Source organism: Trachemys scripta, chromosome 1, assembly GCF_013100865.1.
Source record: "Trachemys scripta elegans isolate TJP31775 chromosome 1, CAS_Tse_1.0, whole genome shotgun sequence".
In the NCBI taxonomy this organism is placed as follows: Eukaryota; Metazoa; Chordata; order Testudines; family Emydidae; genus Trachemys; species Trachemys scripta.
In genome coordinates this window covers 153,113,775-153,135,243 of record NC_048298.1, presented here as the reverse complement: position 1 = coordinate 153,135,243, position 21,469 = coordinate 153,113,775, and the positions used below count along the sequence as shown (strand labels likewise).

Below are 21,469 nucleotides of genomic sequence, written 5' to 3'. Positions count from 1 at the left end.
CATCTAATCCATCCTCTGTCAAAGCAGGAGAGTGTCCTACAATATAGTTTCTAAAGCTCTATTCCATCCACATTGTACTCTAAATAAATTATCTGCCTTTAGGTCCTTGCTAACCTTTTGTAGTTGAATTCCATTGAGCTCTCTATACAGCCTTCATCCTTCCCCACTTCATATCCCCATATTTCAGTAGGAAGGCCTAGAGCTCCTGGATTGCCAGAATTTGCCACTACACATGTTCACTGCTGTATTGACTCTCTTACCAGATCATTTTTGCAGTGAATGAGAGGGGAAATATAGCTGTGGTCACCTAAATCTACCACAGGAGGATTACACTTTTACTACTCCAAAATTGCAACACTGCTAATAAGCCATCATTGTCTTTGTTGCTGTACATTTAAAGTTGGCTGCTTAAACTTTTTGGTGACTTGTATTGTACTGAATAGTTGACGTTGTCCTGGAGGCTTGTTTTAGCTGTTTAAATTACCAAAACAACTAAGCATTAGCTGCTGGTTTAGCCACTTGTTGCGACCCTTACCTTTCTGGCTCATTTTTCTCATTTAAAGGTGACATTTCTTATTTCACATAAACGCTGCAATTTGGAATCTTCAGAGTATTGCTTTTTATTCTAAAAAGATGATGATGTGGTGTCTCCTCTACGTTTATTTCTCAATTCCCTATAATTTGCTAATCACATGCAAAGGAACATCAGGCCTCTCTCTAGTCCTATATTAAGAAGATTAGAGGTGAGCTAATTGCCAGTACTTCCCTTGTTTCTCCTTTTAACCGTTGGAACATACTTATATGCCATGCAACTAGGAAACCAGGAGATATGCAGTCTGCTTCTGAGCTAACATCTATTTAGGTTCTAGGTTAAAACTAGGTTGGAATTAGGGTTGCCAACATTGTATTTCAAAAATAAGGGACTGTTCTCTTAGCACCCCCAATCCACTCCTCCTCCTGATTTAATAATAGCCTTCATCCTTCCCCACTCCATATTTTAATAAATAATAATAATAAATACATAAGCAGTACTTACCTAGATTCACCAGGGGTATTTCTTGCTGCTTTTTGCAGCACTCAGCAACTCCCGATCTTGTTGTACAGAGATGAAAAAATAAGGGACGCCTCTTGTAATAAGGGACTCTTGGGGAGGGATAGCTCAGTGGTTTGAGCATTGGCCTGCTAAACCCAGGGTTATGAATTCAATTCTTGAGGGGGCCATTTAGGGATTTGGGGCAAAAATCTGTCTGGGGATTGGTCCTGCTTTGAGCAGAGGGTTGGACTAGATGACCTCCTGAGGTCCCTTCCAACCCTGATGTTCTATGATTCTATATCTATTCTCAAAAAGAATAGGAGTACTTGTGGCACCTTAACAACAAGGAGTCTGGTGGCACCTTAAAGACTAACAGATTTATTTGGGCATAAGCTTTCGTGAGTAAAAACCTCACTTCTTCGGATGCATAAGCTTTCGTGGGCTACTGCCCACTTCTTCGGATATGCATATATGCATCCGAAGAAGTGGGCAGTAGCCCACGAAAGCTTATGCTCTAATAAATTTGTTAGTCTCTAAGGTGCCACAAGTACTCCTGTTCTTTTTGCGGATACAGACTAACACGGCTGCTACTCTGAAACATATATCTATTCTACGATTCTAACCCTAGTTGTAACTGTGCCTACTCAACACTTATAAAATTCACAACATTCTTTATTTTATAGATATAGTATAGGATTGAGTGAACCGGGTCAGAAAAAATGACACACTTCCCTCTCCTTCTCTCCTTGCTTGTATTATAAAACATTTATAGGATCTGGAAACCCCCATGTTTCAGGCCAGAAGCTAGAGTACAACCTCAGAGTTACAAACACCTCGGGAATGGAGGTTGTTTGTTTGTAACTCTGAAATGCTCGTAACTCTGAACAAAACATTATGGTTGTTCTTTCAAAAGTTTAAAACTGAACATTGACTTAATGCAGCTTTATAACTTTACTATGCAGAAGAAAAATGTTGCCTTTACCCATCTTAATTTAAATAAAACAAGCACAGAAACAGGTTCCTTACCTTGTCAAATCTTTTTTTTTAATTTGCCTTATTTTTTTTAGTAGTTTACGTTTAACACTGCACTGTATGTATTGTATTTGGGTTTTTTTTGGGTCTCTGCTGCTGCTTGATTGTGTACTTCTGGTTCCAAATGAGGTGTGTGGTTGACAGGTCAGTTTGTAACTCTGAGGTTCTACTGTACTAGCTAAAAGTTAGGAAGGTACTTCCTTTGTGGGCTGGCTGCTGTAATTGTCCCTGATGGAGATTCTTGCTCCTTCCTTTGAAGCAACTAATGCTGGCCATTGCCAGAGATAGAAAGTGGACTAGATGAACCGATCAGTGGTCTGATCCCATGTGGCTATTCCTATGTTCTTTCTTTCCATTCTTGCTTTTTCTTCTTTCTCCCCTTTTCCAAATGTCTCATCTCCCACCTCCTTTTCCCACTTTAAGAGCAACTTCTTTGAAGGCTCTGAAATGTCCTGTTATCCTAATATTTTTCAGCTTCATGGACTCCTGTTTTTTCATGTTCTGGCTAGGACTGGAACTGGAAATGCTGCAACACTGGTCAGATAGCCAACCAAAGTTCACTTATTTAAGAGATGTGGAGAGTTCAGATAAGCAATACGGATAGGCTTTTGTGATGCTTTTCCTAACTGAAATCCATACATTTTGAGACTCCCCATCTCTAGCATATATAGCGCAACTAATACAATATTTTGTAATGGGGCTTTTCGTACAAATTGTATCCTAAGATGCTTTGCAGAAGTGTTAAGTATATAGTTAAAGAGTTAAAAGAACATAGAGGGAGAGAAATGTAATAAAGTACAGGCAAGGGAAAAAAGATGTTTCCAGATGAGATTCAAAATAGATGTAGAGTCAGTTATATCCACAATTACTTTACAATGCTTGACAACAAGACGAGGCCATGTAAAAACTATAGAATAAACACTAGAAATCTGTGCAAAAATTCTAGCCTCGTGACTACAGTATAGTATGTTTTTCAAACCATCACCTAAGTCTAATATTTGGTGGCACTTTAGGATTGCACATTCCAGACTCAGACACTGAATGAGTAGTGGTATATTACATCTATGATCATATCATGAATCACATGACTGGCTCTGGGCACAAGAACACAGACTATCAATATATGGTGGTTAGATTAAAAAAAATTGGCTTTCCAGGAGAAGAAATAATTTGTTTTAAATAATGTTTATAAAACATTTTGTGACCTTCAGTTCTTCGAGTGTCCTCTGCATATTCCCACTTGTGGGATGCACCAGCTTGGACAATGGAACCTTCTGTTAGCAGTGCCTGCTAGAGCATTCACACACCCCTTCTCCCCATTCCTTGATCATGTGCTGAGGGTGTGTCTATAAAAGAGAGCATGGTGTTGGTTGCCACCTCAGGTCCTTCCACCGCTAATGCAGAGTCTAGTATATTTGTCAGTTATGATTCTGTAAAAGAGAGGGAGGTGGATTAGGAGTGTGAATATGCAGAGTGCATCTCAAAGAACTCCAGTAACCAGTAAGTAATCTTCTTCATTTTTTTTCCCATTGGTCCAACATTGTGTAATGGCAAGTGTGGAAAGGGGTAGATGTGTGACTACAGTGGAGAAATGCAGGAGTAATGAAATGGGCACCAGACTTGTTGCTGTTACGTTGCTGTAACATCCAGATGATGTTCACTTATCTGAAATTGGAAGTGGCATTTAGCTAGTGAGGTGCGGATTTTGTTGCCTGTAGACTTTGGTCAGTTAACCAATCTGTCTCTCTCCAGCCCCTCTCAGCTGTAATTCTCTCATCCTCCCACTCCCACCCCTGAGCCAGACCTGCGATAACACACCCTAGGCTTGATCCAGCAAAGCACAGATGTGGAGTGTTGCACATATAAACCTAGGCTAAAGCAGATTGATGAGCAGGACTCAGAGCACAGGGGAGACTGGTCCTGCATTAATGAGAGCGCTTCTGTGCAGCTGCCAAGTCGCTGCTGCCCAGTGGCAGGAAGCAGGCCAAAGCGGGTATTTGCAAGATGAGATTTGCAAGGGAGACCAGGAGATGGGATGGGATAGAGTAGCTGGATAGGGTATGCCTCATTAGCAGACTGAGAATCTCTTAAGCCCTTGACTTCTCAGACATGATCATTAACTCTCTATGCCCGGCCCTGATCTTTTCAGAGTAAGAAACTTGGAGGGACAGGAGGCATGAGTCTGATTTCCATGAAGCGCAGAGCCTGGCGCTTAACCGTACTTGTGTCTGTGTGGAGTCTCTGCTCACACTCATGATGAAGCACAACAATTTAGGAATGTGGACAATTTTAATGTCCAATTAAAAATAAATCAATAGTACACTCTGTTAGTTGCCACAATATAGGTAGCTGACAGGAATTTTAAAATAGTATGGCATGGGCTGGCATGGTGTGTGTGTGTGGTGGCCCCACAGACTTGCAGGGGCCAGGAAAATTGCATTATGTACATTTCAGAACATTTGTTACTAATCAGCAGCCGTGGAATCATAGAAATGTAGGACTGGAAGGGACCTCAATAGGTCATCTAGTCCAGTCCCCTGCACTGAGGCAGGACTAAGTATTAAGTTCTGTTAGTACATAAGACTTGTTAATGTTAAATCTTAACTGAGAGAGTCCTAATTTTTGGGACTGTCATCTGGGCTGTCAGCATCTCTTGTTTAGAACCCTCCACTGGGCTTTTGATGAGGCCCACTGCAAGTATATATAATGCCAGTACACACAAACACCGCTGTGTATCGGTGATCTCTGTGGAATGTACCTGACACAAAACCTAAAAAAGGAAGGCAATGAAAAATGAAGTCTACCACAGTACACACCCTCTATTACCCCACCCAGAGATGAACACCTCACAACCAGCACAACCACGATCCACCACAGAAAATGCACCGCAACCTTAACTATGCCCCAGTAAGGACACCAGCCTTCCAGCATCCCTTTCCCCAAATTCCATCCATCCATCCACCTCCGTCACAAACAGACCAAACGCCCCCCTCTGTTGTCTCTTCACTTCACAGTTTTGTCACGTGATGCAGGTTTGGGAAGTTCATGCAGTTTCTGGTCTCTGTCAAAAGCCAACAGCTACTTCATAGAAGATCCTGGTTGTTGTAAACCTCCTGCTCTCCCAGCACATAGGATTCAGATATGATGAACAGTGCTGACCATTTTTGCATTCTTTTAAAAACAAAACAGGCTACAGAACTGACAAAAGGCCCCAAACCTCTTATAACGTATGCATTTTTTGTAGTTATGGGGCTAAAGGGGACTAAAATATCATGGGACTCAGAATGTGAATTTATTTTGTGGCCAGTTTTAATTGAAACCGAAACTAATCAATTGATTTTTTTTTTTTTAAACTCAGAAAATTCAAGCATCTTTTTCACTCCATTATCCAAGTTGTTAATGAAAATACTGAACAGCATTGAAACCAAGACAGATCCCTATGGGACCCCACTAGATGTGTCCTTCCAGTCTGACAGCAAACCATTAATAACTGTTCTTTGAGTAAATTTTTTCAATCAGTTGTGCACTCATAGTAATTTCATCGTTTACGTCTGAGAATGTCATGTGGGACTGTCAAAATCCTTACTAAAATCAAGATATAACACATCTGCTGCTTCCTCTCTATCTACAAGGCCGGCAACCTTGTCAAAGAAGGAAATTAGGTTGTTTTTTTGACAATCCATGCTGGCTATCACTTTTCACCTGCTTCTCCTTTAGGTGATTACAGGTTGATTGTTAAAAAATTTTTCCAGTATCCTTCCAGGAATCAAAGTTAGGCTGATTGGTCTATAATTCCCTGGGTCCCCTTTGTTATCTTTTTTTATGATTGCTCTTCTCCAGTCTCTGGTACTTCACCTGTCTTCCATGAGTTCTCAAAGATAATCACTAATTGTTCTGAAATTGCTTTAGTTAGTTCCTTAAGTACTTGAGGGCAGTTTCCATCAGGCCTTACCAACTTAAAAGCATCTAACTTACCGAATTTCATCTTGTTGATTTCAGACCAATTCTCCAATTTATCAGGGTCCTTTTAAATTCTAATCCTGCCCTCCAAAGTGCTTACTACCCCACTCAGCTTGGTGTCGTCTGCAAATTTTATAAGCATATTCTTCAAAATTCAAGCTTTATCCAGAGATTGTGATGAAAATTTTGGATAGATAAACTCTGGTGGTTTTTTTGTAAAACAGAGGTTGAAGTCCCACTTTGAGTTCAGAATATAATGCAAATGTAACTGGCATTGCAATAGCTCTATCTTAATATTTTTTTGTGGGCACAGTTTTCAAACGTAGATGTGTGTAACATGGTATGCTAGCCCTGAAAAACAGGCAACAGGCCTGGCACAACAGGCCAGGCCTTCCTACAGATTTTGTTCCAGGAAGATGGCATTCTGGGAATTGTAGTTTCAGGGAGTCAGGTAACTGTAGGAAGGCATGTCAGGAAAGGAGGCAGGACTGTATAAGTTTGAGGGAGACGTGAACAGACCCAAGAGGCAGGAAGGAAAACAAGGAATCCCAGAGTGGGGAGAGTTGTTTTATCTGGTAAAGGACTCTTTGTGTGAACCCCTGGACCACGTGGTGAAGGCTTAAACTTGTTGTTGAAAGGGCTGTTCATTTAGTTGTTTTTTGGCTTCCATTACCTCCAGAAGTGGCAGCTTTTTTGGTTTGGTCAGAGGGATAAACTACCCTGACAATGAGGGAAACTGAGGAGGCAGTTGGTGAAGTAAGCAACATGCCACAGGATGTTTTAATAGGGTGTCCGAGACCCCATTAGCATGCTAAAATAAACACTTAGACATGTTAAATGTACATTTACGTTGCCTAAATTCTGAACTGAGTGTTCAAACATAGGATTTAGTATCCCATGAGGGTGATATCTAACAGCTTATCCCCTTACTGTCATTTCTGACCCGCTCACAAACATTAATGAATTTATTCTCACAACTCTGGTGAGAATCAGGAAAGTACTATTCTCTCTCCTTCGGTGCTGCCATCTTTCTAGCTAAACAACTCTATTCCTCCAACTCAATTGAATCTCTTGCCGGCAATCCCAGCTACCTTTTTGCCACCTTTGACTCACTCCTCAAACCCTCCCCTTCTCCTGCCTCCATTTCTCTCTCTGCACAGGATCTTGCTGGTTTCTTTTTTCTTTTCTTTTCTTTTTTTTTTAATAAAAAAATAAATAAGTGACCTTCCCATTCCCCTCCTACAACTCTCTCCTTCTTCCCTGCCACAGATGCTTGTCTGCTGTCCTTCACTAACTCCTCTGCTTGCTCCAGTTACTCTCTCCAATCCCATCTTCTGGACTCCCTTGCACCCATTCTGATCCTCTCCTTTATTAAACTTCTCTCCTCTGGCTCTTTCCCATTACAAAATAAGCATGCTTTAGTCTTTCCCATCTTAAAAAACCCACCCTTGACCTCACTTGCCTTTCCAACTACCACCCCCATCCCTCCTCCCTTTCGTCTTTAAGCTCATCGAACATGCAGTCTGCGGTTGCTGCCTGGAATTCCTCTTCTCCATTTCCATCTTTAGACCCTCTCCAATCTGGTTTCCATTCCTGGCATTCCACTGAAACAGCTCTTGCCAAGGTATCTAATGACCTTGTCTGAGCTTTGGCTAGGATGCATACTCCATCCTCATCCTCCTTGACCGGTCAGCTGCGTCTGACACCATTGACCATGCTCTTTTTCTTGAAATCTTGTCCTCTGTTGGCTTCCATGACTCTGTCTCTCCAGGTTTCCCTCCCACCTCTCTAATTGCTCCTTCAGTGTGTCCTTTGGAGGAATCCTCCTCATTTGTCCTCCAGCTTTCTGCGAGGGTTCCACAGGGCTCTGTCCTTGGTCTCCTTTTCTTCTGCCTCTACCCCTTATCTCTGGGCAATCTCATCTGTAAACACAAATTCAACTGCCATCTCTATGCTGATGATTCACAGATATACTTTCGTACTCCATATCTGTCTCCTTCTGTCCAAACTACAATCTTGGCCTATATCTCAAACATCTCCTTGTGGATGTCTACCCATTAGCTCAAGCTCAACATGGCTAAAACAATGTTCCTAATCAGTCCCCCAAGCCCTGCCCCCCTTCTCTCAATCACTTGTGGATACCATCACCACCCTACCTGTCACTCAGGTCCTGGGCATCATCTTCAACTCGGACCTGTTTCTAGGTTCCAGCATCCAGACTGTCTAAATCTTGCCGATTCTTTCTGCATAACATCTCCAAGATACGGCCTTTCCTACCCCTCCACATAGTCAAAACTCTCATCCTGGCTCTATCATCTCACATCTTGGTTAGTGCAACTTCCTTCTCTCTGGTCTTGACAAATGCCATCTTGCCCTGCTCCTATCCATTCACAATGCTGCCGCAAAGATAATTTTCCTAGCCTGTCACTTTGACCATGTCACCCCTCTTACTGCATCCCTTCACTGGCTCCCCCTTCTCTACTGCATGAAACATAAGCTGATTGTCTTCATTTTCAAGGCCCTTCACTGCCTAGCTATCAGCTCTCATCGACTCTCAAAATGTCAACTCATGCCTCCAATTGGCCAATGATGTCAGCCTTCATTGCCCACTTGTTAAAATTTTAAAACAAGCACCTTTGTGCTATCTCCCAGGCTGCCCTTCCTGGTTGGAAGGAGCGCCCCATAAACATTTGAAAAGCTACCTCCTTATCTTCCTGCAAATCTCTCTTTAAAACTCTCTTTCGCCATGTTGCCTACAACAACATCGGTGGTAAGACTGATGATGTGCTGTTACCACTCTCTATTATGCTGAAACTTTCCTCTTGCCTGGTCTAGTTCTGTATCTCTGTCTGTCTCTTGTCTTATTCTTAGATCGCAAGCTCCTTGGGGCAGGTACTGTGTTTTTATTCTGTGTTTGTACAGCATGTGCACCATGGGTTCTTCAAGTGCTTCTCATGTCCATTCCATTGTAGGTGTGTGTGCTTGCCACATGCACCAATGCCAGAAGTTTTGCCTTCAGTGGTATCCATAGCGGACTGGCTCTGGCACCCTCTGGAGTAGTGCCCGTATGGCGCGGTATAAGGGGCATCCCCGGCCCCTCCTCCCCTCAGTTTCTTCTTACCGCCAGTGATGGTGCTGGAATGTCTCCTTGCCTCGGCAAGGTTTCTCCTCTCAGCTGCTCATTGGGAACTTGGTTGTATATAGTTGTTGAAAAGTTAATAGTTTTAGTTCCCTTTTAGTGTAGTTTAGTGTTAGTTGTAGTCCTGGACGGGACTTGGCATGCCCAAGTCCGCAGGCTTCAAACCCTGTGACTGTTGCAGAAAACCCATGCCAGTCAGTGATCCCCACAGTAGCTGTTTGAGGTGGTTGGGGGAAATCCACCTCAGCAACAAGTGTCAGATTTGTAAAAGTTTTGAACCTTGGACCGAAAAGGAGCGGGACATTCGCCTCCAAGCACTCCTTATAGAGTCGGCACTTAAAGCGACACCAGAGCCATCCAGATCGGACACTGCTCCTAGCACTGTGGCCTCGGTGCAGCGCGTGCCGCTGGCGCCAACTTTGGACCGGCGTCGATCCCCTTCCCCGGTATCTGCTAGAAAGCAAAGAAAGGCTGGGAGGGGGCCTTCTCTTGCATCTCATAAAGGGAAGGAGATGGCCGGAGGAGAGCAAAGACCCATAAGGGGCAGTTCTTCACCTCCGGATGGAGGTCAGGCCCCATCTCCCGCTGAGCGGGCTAGCCCACTCCAAGACCCACCCTGGGAAATAGCACAGGCATTCAGTACCTGATGGTGCCATCCACCCCAGAGGCCTTTCAGGCCGCGAAGGACATTTTGTCCCTACCAGCGCTACCCACACCGGCCACAGAGGTGCCCAGCTCCAGGGGAAAACCTGTCTTGGGACACTTCCAATGGTCCCCATCAGTGTGGCACCACTCCTCACCGCAGGGAGTGTCCCACCAGTGCTCACCTGCCCAGAGCCACCACGCTCTGGACACAGGCTAGCCTACTCATCAGCAGGGCCGCCGAGAGCGGGTTCGGGTCCCGGTGAAAAAAATGTTTCTGGTCCCCCAGCAAGGGTGGACTGGTTAAACAGGGCCGATGAGACGGGGTGGGGGGAGAAGCCGGGCCCGGAATTTTTTCGGGCCCCCCAGCAAGGGCGGACCAGGTAAACAGGGCCGACAAGAGGGGGGGAAGCCGGGTCCCAGGCCCCCTTCCAGACTGCTGGCCCCTGGTAATTTGTAACCCTTGTCGGCCCTGCTCATCAGAGCCCACGGCATCGGTCCCCGGACTCTGGGCAGCACTCCTCAGGCTCAGGAAGATGATCAGCAGTGGAATGGCGCAGACCTGCAGAGGTGTGTCACCCGTCCCCGGTGCCAGGAATGCCCAAGCCACTCTCAGTGTTTGGCACTGCTCCAGTGGTTCAACCTGCCGGTCCAGAGAGCCCCATTACTGGTTGCCGGAACACCAGTATGGTTCACTGTGCTGATGTTCCCCTGTGCGGAGGCCTAGTCGCCCCTATTCCCACTCGATGGACTGCTCGCTAAGCGTCAGGCATAGATCGCCAGGTTACCATTGCTGATCTGCCGAATGCCACTATCGGTCACCAGAATTGCAGCGCCGAAGGTCACCACTCTCATGGAAATCTTCAGCTGAGCTCCAGGGTCGGCACCAACGGGACTGGGATTGTCAGACGGCCTCGGCATCATACTGGTCCCCCGGACGTGGACCTTCCTCCTTGGGCTCTGATAGCGAGGAAGAGTCCTACCAGCGGGTCAAGGCCACCCATCAGAGGCACTGTTTTCCCCCGCAGCTCCTCCTGGTGCAGTGTGGCCTCAAGGCCAGTGGTCTGCCCCCTGGCACGTCTGGTAAACATCCTGGGGGTTTCCACAGCCCATGCAGGGGCATAGGTTGGTCTCAAGGGCATCAGACAAGCAGTCAGTGATGGTCTCCCACCCGCCCCCCAACACAGATGTAACCCTAGAGAGAACCCCACAGTCACCTGGCCACAGTGGAGGTGCCCATGCAGGAGACGATGGAGGTGGCAGAACCGCCAGTTGCCCGCCTCCTCTTCATACTTGCCTGACGAGGCGATTACAGGGCCCTCTCACCCAGTCCCTCAGGATGACACCCACACTCATCAAGAGCTCTTAAAAAGGGTCGCTTCAAACCTGGTGCTAGAAGCCAAAGAGTCGTTTGCCCACCCCGTTATACCCTGTAAAATCGGTATTAAGAGATCACTCTTCTCTATCAATCTCTGTTTTAAAAGACTAGCCCTCCCCAAAGTGTTCCAAACATCATAAGTGTTCTGCTTGCCCTTGAGTAGACAATAATCTTTGTTAAACAACCAACTTTTCTTGGCCCTTTGATACGCTTTACTTTCTGTACATAATGTGTGGACCTTCAAAATGACTGTGAAGTAATATACTTGAACTTTCCATGGGCTTTTAAGAGCTGAAGGTTGGGCCATATATCATTTAGAAGGTCATTTCGTCTTAGGATTTACAATCAAATCTCAGATTTTATCTATCTCCTTAATGTCGCAAGGTATCAATGATCTCCACACAGGCAATATGTAGGCTTTTCTTTTTCTTTGTAGATGTGCTAGAAGTGTAGTAATAAACTCCGTGAGTAGAACTCACTAATTTTACAATTTATGTATTAGTGAATATACTCGTTCATTGACTGGGTCAATCTATTATTTTTACAATAACCATCCAGAGCATATTGTAGCCTAATTTAAGGCCATCAATCTACAATCCTTACTCAGGCAAACCTCCCATTGAAGCTAATGGAGGGTTTGGCCAAATAAGGACCGCAAGATCAGATCCTAAATAATTATTTAATGCCTGTATTCCATAATAAAAATGTGGATATGCAGATGTCTTCCCGTATGTATTACTGTGGGTCTCCTAACCAAGGGTGGATTAAGGGATAATCTAGCTACTTCATACTGAGATTCCAGTTTAAAGCCAATCATGCAGCATTAAGCTCCACAAGTTTGCTACAAAATTGAATGAGAGGTTGATGGCTTTAAATTGCATTTTAAGATGTAAACATGAAGGTGGGGGACGGCACGGTATGCTTCTAATTTTAGATTTTGACATTTATGAGCCGTTGATGATGATGATATTTTGTAAAGTAGAAAAGATTTTTAAAATTGCAAGCCCAGAAAAACTACTGAGAGATTACTATTCAAAAGTCATCATTTGTAGTTACCACACAATGGTGTCTGACATGCTGCAGTTATTTACTGTTCTAAATTTAGAAAACATATATAGTGTCTTAAACAGCGTGTTAGCTGCACAATTGGGTTGGGTGTTGACCAGGCTGGCAGTGGTTTTCTGAAACGCTTCGCCTTGTTAGCATGTGTTGATCCTGCTGGGAAAGAGTTAAGTGGGTTCTGCTGACTCACTGAGAGGGGGGGGGGGGGGGGGAGCTTGTTTCCCCACCTGGATATAAGAAGAGCGTGAGTAGCTTTCTAGAGAAATTAAAGGGAGCAAAGATATAGGATGGGGCTGGGCAGTCTCTCTACGCCAATGGTTTTCAACCTTTTTTTCATTTGCAGACCCCTAAAAATTTTCAAATGGAAGTAACGAGGAGTCCGGTGTCACCTTAAAGACAACAGATTTATTAAGCTTTCGTGGGTAAAAAAATCTCACTTCTTCAGATACAAATGAAAGTGCGGACCCCTTTGGAAATCTTAGACATAAGCTCTGGACCCTCAGAGGTCTGCAGACCACAGGTTGAAAACCACTGTCTATGGTAATGACAATCTTTCCTGGACCCCTTAGACATAGTCTGTGGCAGGGCCGGCTCCAGGCACCAGGCAACCAAGCACATGCTTGGGGCGGCGGGGGGAGCGCGGCACTCGGGGGCGGGCTCCGGCGGCGCAGCGCTCGGTGGGGGGGGTTCCGGCAGCGCTCGGCAGGGGACGGCGCGGGACGCGGTGTTGAGGGGAGTTCCGGCGGCGCTCAGCGGGGGGGGGGGGGGGGTGGGGGGGTAGCGCTTTTTTTTGCTGCTTGGGGCAGCAAAAAAGTTAGAGCCGGCCCTGGTCTGCGGACCCCGATTGAAAAACACTGCTCTAAGCAGCTAAGCTTTGGGGGCGTGGGGAGGGGGTGGAGAGGGCTTGCACTAAACTTCATTATCATATTCCTAAATGTTTTATTCATAAAGCAATATCACAGGAAAGGGTCGAGTTTTTGACTCTACGCAATGTGATGTAGAGCAGGTTGGGAAAGCCACCTGTTTACAGTCCTGTATCAGAGAGAGAGAGAGAGAGAGTGTGTGTGTGTGTGAGAGAGAGAGAGCGCATAATCTGCTCTATCCAGAGTGACAGCATACAGTACATGTGCCATCACATCAAAATACTGCTGGTAGGTTTTATTTTATGCCTGCTGGCCTTGACCAGGTTTAAGCGATCTAAAGAGAGAAGCATTTTGGTAAAATACGTTTTTGCGATACAGCATTCATGTGTCACCTTATAATAAATGATTAAATCATAGAATCATAGAATATCAGGGTTGGAAGGGACCTCAGGAGGTCATCTAGTCCAACCCCCTGCTCAAAGCAGGACCAATCCCCAACTAAATTATCCCAGCCAGGGTTTTGTCAAGCCTGACCTTAAAAACCTCTAAGGAAAGAGATTCCACCACCTCTCTAGGTAACCCATTCCTAAACATCCCCCACTGCAACTTGAGACCATTACTCCTTGTTCTGTCACGTGGTACCACTGAGAACAGTCTAGATCCATCCTCTTTGGAACCCCCTTTCAGGTAGTTGAAAGCAGCTATCAAATCCCCCCTCATTCTTCTGTTCTGCAGACTAAATAATCCCAGTTCCCTCAGCCTCTCCTCATAAGTCATGTGCTCCAGCCCCCTAATCATTTTTGTTGCCCTCTGCTGAACTCTTTCCAATTTTTCCACATCCTTCTTGTAGTGGGGGGCCCAAAACTGGACACAGTACTCCAGATGAGGCCTCACCAATGCCAAATAGAGGGGAATGATCACGTCCCTTGATCTTCTGGAAATACCCCTACTTATACAGCCCAAAATGCCATTAGCCTTCTTGGCAACAAGGGCACACTGACTCATATCCAGCTTCTCGTCCACTGTAACCCCTAGGTCATTTTCTGCAGAACTGCTGCCTAGCCACTCGGAATGGGGAAAGGGATTATTAATAGGCTACTGAAAATTATTTGTTCTGTGAATTTATGAAATATTAATGTTCAAAGTCTTATCTGATCTCAGACCATCTCCCCACATCACAGTGTGCACACGTGGTCCAGGTAGGAATAGGAAGTGAGCATTAGTTATGTAGGTGTGATGGGGAGGCATGTGTGCAGTGTATAAGCTGTCCTTGCTAGCAGCTGCTGTGCTTCTCCCGTGCGCTACTTCTTCAGTGTACACCTGCCATTCCATGGTGCTCCAAAAGGCACAGGAAGTGAAGGTGGGAGCTGTGACCCTGCTTCTCCCTCGGCACTAGCTCAAAGAATTAAAGGGATGGTCCCACTTAAGGGCTTCTGAACCCTAGGAAGAAATGGAGGGCAGGGTGGAGGAGGAGAGCAAAATAGCTGCAATGGCCTAGTGCAAATTGACTTTTTAAACAGCTAGCTAACCCTTCTCTAACTTAGCTGTTTCTAGAGATGTCACTTCTTTGTGGCTGAACTAGAATTCTTCTTTTTCAAAACCTGGCTCTTTTTAAACACATGAAATGTACTGGATCAATACATAGTGACATTAGTAAAAACTCAATTTTCTTTGCCCACGGTTCCTAATGTACTGCACCAACTGCAGAATGGCAGATCTTGCATCTTTAAAAGGTTCTCTGTACCTTTAAAATACTACCAACGTTCATGTTTGCATGACAGAAGGTCGCAAAGATACTTTAAAAGATGCCATAAACACAGTTTAAATACAAGAAATGGCTAAGGCTGTGAAACAAACTGACCAAGACCAGAAAAGATTTGGACTGCCTAATATTTTTGTGAATAAGTAACTTAGTAAAAAGATCCTAGTAAATGTATAATTCTGGTATCCCACATGTTCCTCAGCACCATGTTAAGCTCTGCTCATTGGGGATAGAGCTAGGATTGGACTGGTTAGAGTTGGGATTGGATCCGTTCTGTGTAGTCAGGCTGTAGCATTGGTAAAGCCTTATTAAGTCCTTTGCATGGAAGGTGCACAGTATTTTGTTTGGATCCTATATCATTTTTATTTGTAATAAATGTACTTTATTTTAAATCATATTTTAACACTTTCTTTGCTGGCCTTCCATTGCCCTGCTGTGATGCTGCCATTCATTAATATGCCATTAGAATCAATAGAACATCATCATTATTGATGTATTTGGTTTCAGTCATGCTCATAATGTGCTAGACACCTCTAAACATGAAATAAGACACAGTCCCCCTGTCCTAAAAGACAAACAGACAAAGGGCCCCACACTAAGTAAAATGGTCATGGCGGTAGTTGGCCATGTTTGGTAATACATTTTAATAATAAAATGAACTATTTTTTTTATAATATAAAATTTCCAAGTACTCACAACCTAGCTATAATCAACGTTGGAAACCCTTGCACATTCTAGTACATTGTACTGCACAGTGTAACCTGTACTGAGTACCACCTCCTCTAGGCCAGCCCTCTCTCTTAAGGAACCATCTTAAAGAATCCCTAAGGTTTCCAGTACTTTTTTTTTTTTTTTTTTTTTAAACTTAAGTTAGATCTACTTGTACTAGACAACCTATTTTTGTTGGTCTCTTGGATGGTTGCTTAAAACAGGTCTCATGCTATCCTAATACTGCACAGTAAAGAATGATATCATAGCTTTTTAATTGAAAAGTATAATTGTTCGTATTTACACTGATAATGAAAGAAGAAACTCCACATTTCTAGGTGGTGCTCTTATATAGGTAATTACATTATAATGTGCCCAGGTAAATACTATACCAAGCAGATCCACTGGGATACAGCATTGCTCCAAAACTGCTGTCTGGTGTTGCTTGTTCGAACTTCTACTTGAACAGCTTGTCCCACGCAGCATGGTTTGCTCTCCATTTCTACAAATCTGCAGAGCTGAGTGAAGAAACTCTTGTGATTACATCACAGAAGCGAATGTTGATAATGCCATGTGATTTTTCCATTCAAAAATCTGAAAAATACTCAGGGGAGCTGCTTGTGGAGTGCAGATACTCCCTTGCCTCCAATATGATACAAGTAGAAGATTCCCCCCTGCCCCACGTAAGTCACTCATACAAACCAGCCAAGAATTGTAATCTAATCAGAACCAAGTGAATTTAATCTTTAATTGTATTTAAAAGACACATGCATTTTTGAATTCACAAACTCAGCAGAATTAACACTTTATTTCCTGAGATGTGAGTGAAAAGGAAAAAGTTAGTTATAACCCTCATCTGATCTCTAGCATGGACTCTGTAGGATAGCAGAGATTGAATCTAATGTATGTTTTTTGGATTAACTTTTGTCGTATTCAGTGTGCGTATATTAACAAAATCTCTACAAGATTGTTGAAAAGATAACGGTCAAGATTTTCAAAAGTGACTAGTAATTTTGGGTCCTTGAGAGTGCTTAAAAGGTCCTGATTTTCAGAAAGCGATGAGTATATATCTGAAAATCAGTGCCCTTTAAAGTGATTCAGGTTGAGCACCCAAAATCACTATTCACTCTTGAAAAATTTGGCCAGTTTATTTTCATCAGGTACTTTAATAATAAATATACAACTTGTGTCTGTGTTATCAATGTTAAAATATTTCTGGGAGAAAATTTTTGGATATTAAATAAATTCCATTTTAATTCTTCCTTCAACTTACTTGGAATATTCTTTTTTTTCCAGAAACTGTCCTATATGAAAGAAGCAATGGACGGGTGAGTATTTACACTGCCCTGCACTTTATACTGTCAGGTAACAGCTATAAAGCTGAGTCGTGACATTTTGTAAATCTTTCTCTCGTTCTGGTTTCTCGCCAGTGACTGCAGCGATTGGTCCTGTGGGTAAGTCATTTTTACTTTTTAAAGCTTGTGGCCAGACCCTGCTTAATTTAGTTTACACACTGCAGATTTTGTTGTTAGTCTTAAGCGATAAAGGATGAAATTCACCCTAGTGCAGAGGACTCAGAAGGACTTTAGTATGGGGATCGCTTGTGACAGCAACAGGCAGAGTGTCCCAGCATAGTTGGCATGCTCAGAGCATCTCAACCTGCCTAGTAAAGGGCCTGTATTTTTGCTTGAATGAGCCCAATACTTAGTTGTGTCCAGCCAGGCAAATATAGTGTCTTTACCAGAGAGGTGAAGAGATTAGTGTGGAATCTGAACTGGGGAAAGAGCCATGTCAGTGTGGCCTGTTTTTGTAGCATAGTACTCAGGCCAGTGACTCAGCCAGTTTGTACTTGGTGAGCCCTTCATGCTGGGAGACTTGAAACTCTAGAGATGGCTCTGGGCACCTTTGAAAATTGGATCCATTAACGTTCTGTTTAATATTTTTATGTATGTTTAAAATGCCATAAGAGGTGTGCTCTAAGCATGTTATTACAGGGAAATTAGCTGCATGGCTCCTGTTGATTTTAATGGGGGAATCTCTCACTTAAAACTCTGTGTAATGCTAATGATATTTTTATGGTAAATATAAATAGTGCACATGATGGGGAAATGAGTCACTGAAAAGACTTTTTAAAAAAAACAAAGGCAATTGTTCTCCTAATGATGGCATAACCACAATATAACACACAAAAATGTAATAACACAAAGGTGAATATAATGGCAGGACTTAAACTAAAAATGAAAGTCTCTGCATTCAAAGAACACCTCCCCCCCTCCCCCCCGCGCAGTTGGTTGCTCTGACATACGCCCCTTAAAAACTAACTGACCTCAGTTATGTTTCAGGAGCTGTAAATCTGTTCAGAATTGGCTTGCCATCCTGCTTTCCCTTGTGCCACTGAAGATTTCATTTTTGTAAAACAAATATTCTGGCCAATTTAATTCATTTTAGGCATCTTAAACTTTGTGTGCCTGATTTTTCTCTCCCTGACATCAGTTTTATCCCAGTATAGCTCTTACATTAATGGAGTTATTTCTGATTTACACTTGCATGAAAGAGTTCAGAATCCGGTAATGGGATTTGTCTCAATTTGAAGGTTGGAAGTTTTAGGGAAAAAATAAAATCTGCATGGGAAGCTTTGATTTAAAAGAAATTAAAAATCTCTTCATAATAATTGCTCTACAAAACTGTACTAAAAGCAGAGAAATAAATAACTACTAATGAAATAGAGTTAAATGCTGCCCTGGGATACACGGATCCATGCACGGTGATGACTTTTCTGCCTCACACTGCTTGTTTCTGAGGGCAGAAAAGGGGGTGCATAATGTTTTGTTTAATGTGAACTTTACACTAACAGCTGCCTTAAGTAGCACTCTGTGACATAGGCATTGTAAAGGAGACTGATAACCAGCTGGCTAGCTAATACAATTGAGTGCATCAGATGGATTTACAGTGTCTCATTTAAAGTAAAAAGAACAGGAGTACTTGTGGCACCTTAGAGACTAACAAATTTATTTGAGCACGCTTTCGTGGACTACAACTAGCCCACGAAAGCGTGCTCAAATAAATTTGTTAGTCTCTAAGGTGCCACAAGTACTCCTGTTCTTTTTGCAGATACAGACTAACACGGCTACTACTCTGAAACCTGTCATTTAAAGTAGGTGTACTAAACATGTTGCAGTCAACCCAGTGTAAATTACTCTGAGAATAAATGGACACAAATCAGACATCAAGAATTATAACATTCAAAAACCAGTTGGAGAACACTTCAATCTCCCTGGTCACTCTATTACAGACCTAAAAGTTGCAATATTACAACAACAAAACTTCAAAAACAGACTCCAACAAGAGACTGCTGAATTGGAATTAATTTGCAAACGACACCATTAAATTAGGCTCGAATAAAGACTGGGAGTGGATGGGTCATTACACAAAGTAAAACTATTTCCCCATGTTTATTTTCCCCCCCTACTGCTCCTCACACCTTGTCAAGTGGTGGAAATGGGCCATTTTGATTACCACTACAAAAAGTTTTTTTTCCTCTCCTGCTGGTAATAGCTCACCTTAACAGATCACTCCCGTTATAGTGTGTATGGTAACACCCATTGTTTCATATTCTCTGTGTGTATATATCTTCCTACTGTATTTTCCACTGCATGCATCCGATGAAGTGGGTTTTAGCCCACGAAAGCTTATGCTCAGATACATTTGTTAGCCTCTTAGGTGCCACAAGTACTCCTGTTCTTTTTACTCTGAGGCTGTTCACAACAGAAAATTAGAGTTGGCTTTCTCATGTCTCTTATTGGAATCAATGGAGTGTTCTCCTTTTGTACTTTTTTCATTTAACTTTCTTTTTTAACATTTTAACTCTACAACATTCCACCCCTCCCTCAAATTTGTAGTTTACTTTGCATTTGGAGATGATGCAATGTATTGAAACTTAGTCTGGCAGAACAAAAATGTGATGTAAGAATTAAGTCAACTAACTACTAGGTCAGTCGTTCCCAAACTTGTTCCGCCGCTTGTACAGGGAAAGCCCCTGGCAGGCCGGGTCGGTTTGTTTACCTGCTGCGTCCACAGGTTTGGCCGATCGCGGCTCCCAGTGGCCGCGGTTTGCTGCTCCAGGCCAGTGGGAGCTGCTGGAAGCGGCATGAGCCGAGGGACGTACTGGCCGCTGCTTCCAGCAGCTCCCATTGGCCTGGAGCAGCGAACCGGAGCCACGATCGGCCGACCTGCAGACGCGGCAGGTAAACAAACCGGCCCGGCCCGCCAGGGGCTTTCCCTGCACAAGCGGCGGAACAAGTTTGGGAACCACTGTACTAGGTGATAATGTGAAAGGGCACATATCATACGAATTTGCATTCGGAATTTGTCTTAGACAGATTTGTTGTGGACCAGGTGTCAGCAGGAAGAGATTCACTATAATGTACTTCAGTATATTCAAAATACACAAAATATTAAGCATTAGAGAACCAAGTCCAGAATGTGGCACCTGAAGCCTTCATTGAACTTTGGATCAGAATTTTGATGTGGGCTTACTTTTGTAAGGGTCAGAACCAGAAGACCAATTCTAAATACCCCTGAATTAGGAATGGGATTTGTGATTCAATCCAATCTCAAAACACACAATTTCTCTTCATATTCTCCATATGTCTATTGTATTGTATTAATCATGTAGATATTTTCAACCAATGTTGGTTAGCTTTCAGTTGGTCACAAGACAAAAAATGGCTTTTGCTGTTGACCTCTGAAGTGGGCTGTGATTTAGCCTGGACACTCACTGACATTTGATGTGGACACTCAGATGAAGAGGCAGGATAGCATGGTATCCAGCTCCCATAAGCATCTAACAAGAGCTGATCACCTCCCACTGCAGGCACAAATGGGATGCCTCCACTGATGTCTCCCACTAAAGGCACAAGCTGGCTGGTGGTTCTAATGACTTCTGCACATAAGGAGCTAAGTGGTTATCCTGGGAGTCCTTAGTGGTCCTTTAGGAAGAGCAGATGCCCCAACCCTCTCCAGTCTTCAGAAGGAGTCAGCAGGCGCACTCAATCTTGCCTGCTGAGGGGAACTGTTGTTCTGTACTCAAGTCCTTTGTGCACATAAGGACTTTGGTGCATAACTAGGGTCCTACCAAATTCACAGCATGAAAAACGCGTCACGGACCATGAAATCTGGTCTCCCCCTGTGAAATCTGGTCTTTTGTGTGCTTTCAGTTTTCATGGAGGAGACCAACGTTTCTCAGATTGGGAGTCCTGACCCAAAAGGGAGTTGCGGGGTGGTTGCAAGGTTATTTTAGGGGAGATTGTGGTATTGCCACCCTTACTTCTGCGCTGCCTTCAGAGCTGGGCGGCTGGAGAGCAGCAGCTCTTGGCCAGGCGCCCAGATCTGAAGGCAGCTCCCTGCCAGCAGCAGTATAGAAGTAAGGGTGGAAATACCATACCATGGCTTCCTTATTTCTGCTCTGCTGCCTTAAGAGTTGGGCAGCCAGAGAGTGGCGGCTGCTGACTGAGGGCCCAGCTCTGCAGTCAGCAGTGTAGAAGTAAGGGTGGCAATACCAGACTATGCCAGCCTTACTTCTGCGCTGCTGCTGGCGGCGGCGCTGCCTTCAGAGCTTGGCTCCTGGCCTGCAGCCACCACTATCCAGCTCTGAAGGCAGCACCGCTGCCAGCAGCAGCACAGAAGTAAGGGTAGCAGTACCGCAACACGCCCTACAATAACCTTGCGACCACCCTCCCCCACAACTCCCTTTTGGGTCAGGACTCCTACAGTTACAATACACCTCTACCTCAATATAACGCTGTCCTCGGGAGCCAAAACATCTTACCGCGTTATAGGTGAAACCGCGTTCTATCGAACTTGCTTTGATCCACCAGAGTGCGCAGGCCCG

General features: G+C 43.9%; 1 protein-coding gene across 1 annotated transcript in view; it reads left to right on the top strand.

The window, feature by feature from the left end:
- Positions 1 to 21,469, top strand: part of IMPG2 (interphotoreceptor matrix proteoglycan 2) — an 87,721-nt gene that overhangs the window by 21,585 nt on the left and 44,667 nt on the right. Inside the window, exons 4-5 of the mRNA XM_034767931.1 lie at positions 16,876 to 16,907; positions 17,010 to 17,033. Of these exons, the coding sequence (XP_034623822.1) occupies positions 16,876 to 16,907; positions 17,010 to 17,033 (56 nt within the window). The remainder of the gene's footprint in view (positions 1 to 16,875; positions 16,908 to 17,009; positions 17,034 to 21,469) is intronic.